Genomic DNA, 10,370 nt, shown 5'->3' with positions numbered 1-10,370 from the left:
AGATCTGCCTTCATTTCAAAGCCTAGTCATAGCCACAGGACTATCATTGTCTTTTCTTATCTATACTGTTTATAATCTTATACAGCTGAATCTGCAAAGGGAAAACATTCGATGTGTTCTTAAATGAGTATTGGCAGGCATGTTAATGCGGAAAGCAGCAGTGCGAGTTAGTATCTTAATTATAATAGTTTAGTCCAGTAACAAGAGAGATGCAGTGTGGATAAGCATATTACTTTTTTTGACTGACTGCAGAACCAACCAGACATCCTACTTGCAGCATATGTACAATGAGATTAAAAACTACAGCTTATTTATGAAGGCCCAAATAAGTTCACTACAGGTGACTCTTTGGAAGAGAAAAGCTTGAGAAGTATGAGTTGATTTCTCTCTCTCTCTCTCTCTCTCTCTCTCTCTCTCAGCTCTTACACTCACACACCCCCATGGGTCATATACTTGGCATAAAGGAAAGAGAGTTCTAAGCTTGTTAACGACTTGGATTCTAGTTCTGACTTTGCCTATTGTGACCTCTGATAAGCGATTGAATAGCACATACATGGGAGTTCTGAACTGCTCAGGTTAATTCTTCTTGGCTCTGCCATTTGCTCACTTTGTAATTTTGGGGTGTCATTCAAACTTTCAGTGCCTTAATTTTCTTAGATATAAATTAAGCTGTTATGAGGATGAATTAAATACTACAAATAAAACTCCTAGAATAGTGCTTGGAATATGGTAGGGGCTCAGGAAGGGTTAGACAAGTGTTACCCTCTCCAGCACAAAGCTACCAGCACCTGCCGTTTCCCAGCCCTTTCCCCTCCTCCTCCCCCCTCCCTCTCCCTCTCCCCCTCCCTCTCCCCCATCTCTGCAGGTCTCCCTTGCTCCCTCTGCGGGCCGACAGCCGCAGTACCAGGCCTTCCGGTTGCTATGGGTACGGAGGTAACGCGGTAACCAAGGAGACCAGGGCGGAAGCTCTGGGCAGCTCGCGGCGGCCGGCGACAGTGACGCAGACGGCTAGGGGCTCCAGGTGGGTCGGCTGGTTGTGGTGGCGGCGGGCGGCGGGCCCCGCAGTCGGCGTAGCTTCCAAAGCACCCGGTCCGGGTGGTGCCGGGCGCGGGGCAGGACAGCGAGGGAGGAAGCTGGGCTCTGGGTCGCCGGACCCCCAGGTGTGTGCTGAGCCCCTGCTGTGTGCCGGACACAGTGCCAGGCCCGCCGGTTGCAGGCGGCGGCCTTGACTTCCGGAGTTGGAAGCCTTCTCCTTAAACAAAAGACTTCCCAGACCGCGATGCTAATGGAAACATGGACGAGGGCGTACCTGAGTGAAACAGGGCCTTCGTCACACCCTTACACCCCTTCTACAACCCGACCTTTTCGAATGAAGTCTTTTGAGTCTTACTTGAAATACTTAGTTCCCTGGCAAACCAGTATCACACCCCCTTTGTAGCCGCCTTTCTGCCTGGGCGGCCCCACGCACCCACTTCGTTCCAGAAGTCCTCTCCTCCCAAGGGGAAGTCACGGTAAGGGGTGAGGGTGCCAGTTTCGGAAATCTGAAGCTGTGGAATTTTTTTCTTCCCCTAGTCATCATTAGAGGAGCTCAGACTTATAAGTTCAGTTATGTATTTTTTTTTTTTTAGCCTGGCTTTTTAAATGCACAATTAACAAGACTCATTTAAAAAAAAGTCATGAAGTTACAGAGGATTAAAAGTATGCAAACTGTATGCTTATGGAAAATGAGAAAAAAAAAAACCCCAAAAAACCTCCACTTCCCTCTAGCACCTTATAGGCTACTGGAGGTCTGCCCTGACCTCCTGTAATATCGCCAGTTGTATCACAAATTATTTGAAAGAATCTCAGTTCTTTATTTCCTTCAAAACACTTAATACTTCCCACAATTAATTTACTTGCTTTTAAATTTTTTCCTACTTCCTTCACCAGAGTGTAAGTTGAGTGAGGGTTGGTACTAAACCTGTGTTCACTTTCTTCCTCAGTGCTTAGCCTGATACTTGGCACGTGGAAAAGTAAAACAAAAATATTTGTTGAAATGGGAAAGAGGGTGTGTTTGTTTTAATTATTTCCCCAGTTGGGTTGATAATACAGTAAATTCAAAGCAGTAGAAAAAATTAAATACTAAAACTTAGCACATTATTATTGACAGTACACTATGTGGCGGCACGCTAACTGGACTGCCCTCAAATATTTGGGATACTTGAGGAAACAACACCTATATAAGCAAAGCAGCAAAAATAACACAAGGTAGCATGTAACAGCAAATGAGTGTGATACATGTGATGTCCTTATGGGTGGAGGAGCTCACTTCTGATGGAAGAAGCCTTCATGATACAGGTGGCCTTCGAACTCGGCACTGAATAGAATAAAACTTGGTGAGCAGAGAAGTGGAAAATAAAGCGTACAGCTTAGAGAGATTCGAATGCGTAATGGAGGATCTTAAGTACCAAGCAGAGAAGCTGGGTATTTTTTTTCCCTATGTGTATGGGGAATTATTTAGAGATGAAAATTTGTGACCTTATATTATGTGGCAGCAATTTGACACCCAAAGGGTTTCAATGGGGTTTAAATAAGTTGCTGTAAAACTTAGAAAATAATTGAGGTTAAACAGTTCTTTCTCTAAATTTCCTTTTTATCACAGGTTAAGAGAATTGAAAAGGGGAAGAATCTGAATGTTATGGATTAATCATTTTAAGTATGTAGAACAATTTGGATTTCAAATCCTTAAGATGGTCTAACAGGACTGAGAATAAAATTGTAATTTCTGGCTTTGCCATCAATCTTGGATGGATGCCTTAATTTTCCCCATGCCTAAGATATTCATAAGAGAGCACCTATGGTAACAGATTGTATGACAATGGATGGGATAAATAAAATATAAAAATGTTAAAGAGCTTAGGTTTCTAAAAGGTATGACTCATAAATTTAAGACTTGCATTATTATTTGTAATCGTAAGAAATTTGTAACTGATACAGAATTAATAATAATTGTGTATTACTGTTGTGCCTTTCAAACTTTTTTTAAGCTATAGAAGGATTTCTTCGCATTAAGTCTGTCCCAGAGGCTCATCATGTAAGAGAGATGAAATCAGAGCAGCTGGGTGTAAAGCAGAGCCTTGATGCTCCCCAGTCCACTTCTCAAGGTAGTTTCTAAGGCTTCCTCCTTCCCTGACCCCTGAGCTCTCTGGGGCCCCTTAGGAACCCACAGCTTGACTTGTCATAGATCAGAGATCTTTTGTTCAATGTTCTGCAAATTAGGGGAGGATCCTTACCATTTTCTACTGGATAAACAAACTGAAGCTCAGAGACTCCTCTCATACAATGGTCTTCTGAATTTAAACCCAGTATCTTTTAATATTATTTATCGTTTTTAGTTGGAAAGTATTTTAAAAGGATATCTTGCCCTTTGATATTTAAAGGCAAACTTTTCAGTTCTCAAGGGAACCTACACGTATTAAGTAAAAACAAAAACAAAAAACAAAAAACAGATGGCTTGGATACCATTTAGTGCCCTGATGCTGTGTTTAATTATTGAGTATCTTGGTTGCTTGAAAGATTGATTGCAGCCTGAAAGTCAATACCTGATTTACTTTCAGGGCCTATGGGAGGAGAAAATGGCATATATTTATTCGATATTATTTTAGTAGACTATTCAGGCACGAGGTATTATTCTAGGGATCATGTGTTTTCAGTCCTTTACTTAGATTTCAAAAAACAAACAAATAAATATATATATAAATACATATGTAATATAAATATATATATAAGGATTATATCAGATAGAAAAATATCAAGAGTAAAATTCTTTTAAGAGTTTAAAATTATTATTTTTAATTAAATTCATTTTCATTTAACATTTCTTATTTGGGTCTCTGATTTTTAAGTAGTATGGTAAGCATTTTAATCCATCCAAAAGAGCTTGCTTATTAGACCCCTTTAAAGTGTGTACTACAGTAAGGAAAAATCCTTATTTATTGGCTTTTAAGCTTTCGGGTCTAAGATGATCTAGGTCATTAGGAGAATCAACTAGCCTTAGATAAGTTTACAATTACATGAAAACAGTGGTTTCCCAAATATGCCATTTTGCCAATGGTGTGATAATAAGTTCTCTGAGCCTAGGGCAACGCTTGAATATTCTGAGTTTCTAGATTTATAGATCATTTTCAATTCCTTGTCTCCATATGTGGTAGCAGGCCTTGATGCTTGGGTTGCTTTCCCAAAATGGGAACTTATGTGGAAGGATCATTCAAACCATGATGGACAGTTTGGGTCGTATTGTGTGTATATGTCTGGGGAGGATCAAGTTTGGGAACAAAAAATGATGCAATCTAAAAAATCAGGTAACTAGAACATTTTCCAAATAACTGCTGAATTTTTGATATTTAATTATAAGAAAAAAAATTACTTGACCGAGGAACACATGGAATTATGAGGTTTGTGTAATAGTTTATCTGTATTTCCCTGGTTCCATTAGGTGACTAAAGTTTTGTGCTTTACTTTTCTTCCTGCTGACATTGTTATATCCTTGCTGTCTCAAGAAAGGTGACTAATTCTCTATTGGTTTTAAGAAAGGAAACAAGGAAACAGGCAGAACAGCATGACTCACAATTATAATCTTCCTTCTTTTCTTCGTACAAGAAAATTGGCTTATGCGTGAGTTGATAAAACATTCAATTGAGAAGAAGCCTTACTAACTGCATTCAGTGAAGTGAAATGCCCCCTGATTAAGGCCATTTACTGGTTAGATCACGTTATCAGCAGAGCTATAAATCTGAATCATCTCATCCTAGTGAAATTTACAGATTTTTTTTTCATTTCAGTCTTTGTGTATCAGTTCAGCTTTATGCTTCTGTACATGCACATGTACAGTTGTATATCTCAATGCCTAAATCAAATTAAGGCAATTGAAATTATTTTGATTAATCAGACATATTAACTTTGGAGATTCTTTTGTTTTCTTTTTTAAATGATAATAGTAATAATAACATTTTGGAATTTTTCATGAAAAACCTGTTGACAGTAGATGAGGGTCCAGCAGTTAGATTTCCTGATTAAGATCAAAAGGGATATCGAGTTTATATTACTATAGGTGCTGGAGGTTTTAAAAAGGTACTTTTGCAGCCTCTGTTTGATAAAAATGAGACAGATTCTTTCTAGAAAGGAGGGGTAGAAGCAAACCCAATCTTAGTTTTTCATTCCTGTAATCTCTTTAGTTCTTTTTGACACTGACTGTAGCTTTGAGAGACAGGACTTGGTGGTTGAGAAGAGTCTGAGTTAGCTATCTCTCCTGAGTACTTCCTTCTGTCAGAATGTATTGTTGATGTTTGTATGGTTTTCCTTTTGATTGTGGGTTCTCTGAGGGGAGATGCCGCGTCTTATTTACCATTTGACTTCAGTATCTATAATAGGGGTCTCAAAAGAGCAGCTGTTGGAGGGGAGATGTAGCTCAGTGGTAGGGTGCATGCTTAACATGCATGAGGTCCTGGGTTCGATCCCCAGTACCTCTATTAAATAAATAATAAAAATAAACCTCCCCAAAAGAGCAGCTGTATAACTGCTTGTTGATTGAAGGCACAAATATACTTAGTCCTATGATACAACCATTACATTGCTTACAATATAACATTATTTTGTGTAATTCCATTTTAGGATTCTCTTCAGAGAATAAATTCCTTGAGAATTTCCTCCAAGATAGTAAAATATCTACGCTTTCAGGCTAGATTTGTTTTTTGGAGGTAGAGTAATTTGAAACTAGATGTGAGTGAACAGACTAGTTGCTCCTGCTGGACAATAGCACTTTTAGTTTTGAATGAAACACAACAGAGTAGATTTGTGTGTTTGTTGGCTATCTGATGGACTCGCAGACAGTTTCAAAAGAGGCATTCCAAAAATGTTTTGATCTGTGGTTGCATTACTGAAATTATAAAATAATCTCCCAGAGATTGGATTGATTTGATTGTATCCACTTTAATGTCACGACAGACTTACATTTGTTTACTTCTATTCTGATGCCTTCTTTCCTTAAGTCTTTAAGCAAAGCTTCTAGACTTATTTCCTGTTCTTCCCTCTGAAATTTTCAGTGACTCTCATTAGCTATGGAATAAATTCCAAATTCTTTAACGTGGCATTTAAAGTCACCTATTATTGGGTCTCAACCTACATTTCCAGATTTATACCTACTGTTTTCCTTCTACTCAAGAGCTACTCTCTCCCACAGGGCGGAGAAGTTCATCCAATCCATATCTTCATATATCAGCCCCCCTTCTCCTTAAAGCCCCACTTCAAATGCTAGCCAGCTTGAACGCTCTTTTTTCTCTCCCTTCTTCTATTTATAAATTTTATAACCCTTATAATTCCTACCTTGTTTTATGGCTTTTATATATTTAGATCTTACATGCCCTATTTGATTCCACACTATTCCAGCCCAGAAAACAAATCTCCTTTAGCCTTGACTCCTTCATGTCTTGCAGTACAGTGTTGTGCATATAGCAGAGCCTAAATAAATATGTATGGGGTTACGAGGGCATAGGAGCACATGTATAGAAGGCCAGTATCAAATGGTTTGGGCATTTAAGACTGTGGACTCTATGATATTGCCTCATGTTTCTTTATGAGTGTTTGCAGTTTGGGAATTTTTCTTCGTGTAAAAATCTAATACTTGTACATGTGATTCAGTAATTCAGCATTACAGAGTAAATTATTATGGAACTATGAGTAATTGGGATACTTGGGAAATAGGGTGTTCTGAATAATTTAATTTTCTGATTAACTTGGAGTTAGGCAAAAAACTTTTTTGTTTCATTTCTTGTTGAAAAATTATTTCTAAATATGCTAATTTCTAATCTTAGGCAAAGAGCATCATTAAAATTTTCTCTGATAAATGAGGATATTAAGATGCCTCTGGGTAATTATTACATACTTTAATTCTCATTTTACATTACCGTATATGAAAAAACAGATTTTGAGTTTGGATTATATCTCTTTGTTTTTTTTCTTACTATATTTAGCCTTGGATATTATTTTTGGATGGGAACAAATACCTAATACACATTTTTATAATCTTAACCATAGAAAGAACCAAAATGTGTGCTCTATTTGTCTCAATGAATTCATTCTTCACTTTCAGTTGAATGTTTCCACAGTCTCTTGCTATATAATTATTGGTAAAATTTTAATTCCATCAGATATGTTATAGTTGTATTAAGTATATACATGTACATGTAAGTTGTATATTAGCATATAAATATTTGTATAACTTACTGAGCATATACAGTAATTTTTTGTTGCTTAACCTTTGATTTGGCCTTTTTCCCTCATAATGACTTCTGGTTTTAAAATTTTCCTAAGTTATACGTAGTTTCAAATTTGTAACTTAACTACTTTACCTCTGACATAATTCTTTTGTCTTTGTTATTTTTTCAGAAGTTTTCACAAGTCACAGTAATTTTTAGACAATACTAGGACAGTAATCATGAACACCAAAGATTTTGTGGTTCTTCCATGGGGGAAACCTGGAAATTCTGTAAAACTAAAATATAAGTAAGTACATGAATGTTTATTACTTAAAAGAAATAATTCCTAAAGTTTCTGAATATTATAAAATTTATTTTCCACATAAGGCTGTTTAGAATTGATATCAAATTTTGTGAATTCTCATTTCCATTTTCTTCAAATTGCTGTATTTTATGAGAGTAGGTTTGAAATGTTATAAATCTATCATAGTTTAAAAATGAGGACTAAAAATATTTATGCCACACGAATTGACGTGAATTGGGCTTATCAACCATTGAAGCGATATAACAGAAAGTTACAAATATTTTTGTAGTACTTATTCAAAATAAAAAAGCATCCCCCTGAAGAAACTGAAAGAAACGAAATTTAGGGAGATTATTTAGACTGAGAGATCTTTAAACAGGGAATAGAAATCACTAAGTACCCTTGCACTTTGCATAGTTAAAGGATGCTATGTGGAATTCGCCTTTCCCAGGAAGGATGTCTTCTGTTCTAGATTACCGAGGAGATGCATTTGGCCTGAGTCAAGCAATGCTGGGTATCCCGGGAATTTCATGACGTGGTAGGGATACAAGAGGCTCAATATACTGTTTCCCCTTGAGATCATCCAGAGTCACTGGAGAGTCCTAAGGCCTTTCTCTCAAATATTATTCAGCGCCAGCCAGCATGGGTTGGGGGTAGACTGTTGATTTTTAATTTTAGCTTCAGAGTTCCCTGACCCAGATCAATAGTGCTGTGGTTATTTGGTGTCTTCAGAGCTTTCCTAATTCTCCCTTCACGTTTAAGATATCGTGTGTAAAAGCACTGGGTCGACTGGAAAATGTTACATGGCATTATCATAATCAGGTTTACTAGTTTTTGGTGGGGAAGGGAGCTATCCAATTGCTAGTATTACCAATTTTCCTTTTCTGTGCAAAAAGAGAAGGGCGCCATGCATTATTTGATTTTGATGATCTGTTTTAAGTCTGTGTGTATATACTATAAACATTCATCCAACAAACGTTTAACGTTTATTAAGTATACATACACCATGCTAAGGAACGAGGGATACAAAAGCAGGAAGTCGCAGTCTTTGCCCTCAGGGTGGCTTGTGGAGAATGTGAATGAGTAAAATTACATTTACAAAATAGTGTGAAACACGGTGTGATTTTAAAGTACAGGCAGCCCTGAGAGCACGGCCCAAAGTGCTGGCGCAGGGGTGAGGAGGTCTTCAAGCTTTGCCCGAAAGATGAAGTTAGTTGAGTAGTTACCAGGTGACACTTGTGCAAAGGCACACGAGACACATCATTTGGGGACTTCCAGACATACCTAGTTGGCTAAGATTTATGGAATGAAATTGGAGAGGACGGCAAGGTTGTATAGATTGCCAGTTGCCTCGTATGCTGCACTAAGGAGTTTGGGATTTACCTTGGAGATGAGGTCTGTTCCCTGGCCTGCGTGTCTCCATGATCCACCCATGATCCACACGCACAGAAACTAGGAGGGGGACACCCACTCTATGGTAATTGCTCTGGAGTTTCCTTTCTTGCCCTTTCCTTGTTCCAAGTCTTGTTTATTTGACATTGTTGTAACAATTGTCTTAACATTGTCTGACATTTTGGTGTTCTCCAACTCCTCTCTATCTCTTTCCCCCAGGCTGTTTCAATGGGTTGTTTCTGGCTCTTGGATTTGTAGTGTTGACATGGGCTCTGTATCTAAGGCTGTCTCCAGGTGGACTCTTTTGTCTTATTCCAGACCCAAGGAATGGCACCATCAACTTGACCACATGGTCTGTAGGTCAGTTCTTTTTTTTTCAGGCTCGCCCCTTACCCCTACCACAATGGGGACTTCTAAAACAGTAAACATTTTCTAAGTAAACAAGTAACATGAGCACATTTGTGCTTTTGAACTCTTCACTTGGAGGCCACGTGGAAAGTGTCTCGTGGGCCGTTGAGACATTGAGTAGGGAGACCAGCTCGGGGGCTAATCACGCGCTATGTCCCCAGCCCACCTCAGAGCGAACTAGTTTAGGAAATGGCATCACTGTCCTCCTGGAGGCTCCTGGGATTATATCAGGTTCCTTCCCTGTCCCTTCCCTGGTCAGTCTCGAAGTCCAGATAATTCTGTTTCCTTTTATTTCTCAAATGTTCCCTGTTTTCTCTCAGACCAGCAGAGTCTCTCTGTCACTAGAATGATGGGAACAGTCCCCTACCTGGCCGCCTTGCTCTCAGCCTTGAACCCTCTCATTAATAGGCCATCATACAGCCAGGTGGATCTTTCTAAACTGCAAGCTTGATCAGTTCCCAATTCTCTTAAAACTTTTTAAAGATTCTCATTGCTCATGGAATACAAATCCCAATTTCTCATCATGGCCTGCATGGCCCTTTGTGATCTGGCCACTGTCCACCAGAGCAGTTCCATTTCTTGCCACCTTTCCTGTCCTGCACTTAATGCCTGGGCATGTGAGCCTCTAGTTCCTTGATCCACATGTAGCTCTTTCCTACCTGTGCCCACACTTTTCTTTCTTCCTGGAACACTTCTCTCACAACCTCCCTTCGACTGGCTAAGTCCTTTCATCTCTTAGGACTCAGCTTAGTCTTCACCTTCTCCGGGGGCTGTTCCTGCAGCCCGAGGGCTGAGTATGTGCCCTTTCTGTGTGCTCAGGTATCTCTCTGTACGTCTCAATGCGAACATCATTATATTATATTTCAGTTACCTTCATGCTCGTCTGTGTTGCTTCCCATAACGGAAACTCCACCGGGTCTCACTGCAGTGCTTGTTAGTAGTAGGGGCTGAATTACTCCTCGTGGAGCAGATATAATGAAAATAATGCCTCTCTCTCTCAGTATCTTCACCAGCCTCTCTGAACCCTCTGGACA

At 39.1% G+C, this 10,370-nt stretch overlaps 1 protein-coding gene and 1 non-coding gene across 7 annotated transcripts in view; both read left to right on the top strand.

Moving 5' to 3' along the window:
* Nucleotides 1-954: 954 nt before the first annotated feature.
* Nucleotides 955-10,370, top strand: part of ZBBX (zinc finger B-box domain containing) — a 121,192-nt gene continuing 111,776 nt past the window's right edge. For 4 of the 6 annotated variants that reach the window (XR_012072341.1, XR_012072339.1, XR_012072336.1 and 1 more), the window contains exons 1-2: nt 3,045-3,143; nt 7,423-7,539. Coding sequence is in view for 1 of the 6 variants with exons in the window: in XM_031679641.2 (XP_031535501.2) it covers nt 7,472-7,539 (68 nt within the window). In the remaining 5 variants the exon portion in view is untranslated. Of the gene's footprint in view, nt 1,022-1,075; nt 1,161-3,044; nt 3,144-7,422; nt 7,540-10,370 lie in introns of those variants that run through there. The other 2 variants (XR_012072338.1, XR_012072337.1) reach the window with 2 other exon arrangements.
* Nucleotides 5,436-5,507, top strand: TRNAV-AAC (transfer RNA valine (anticodon AAC)). Its single transcript has one exon. It is a non-coding gene; the product is annotated as a tRNA-Val (tRNA).

Source organism: Vicugna pacos, chromosome 1 (assembly GCF_048564905.1).
Source record: "Vicugna pacos chromosome 1, VicPac4, whole genome shotgun sequence".
In the NCBI taxonomy this organism is placed as follows: domain Eukaryota; kingdom Metazoa; phylum Chordata; class Mammalia; order Artiodactyla; family Camelidae; genus Vicugna; species Vicugna pacos.
The sequence above is the reverse complement of the archived record's forward strand: the minus strand, read 5'-3'. Positions and strand labels throughout refer to the sequence as shown.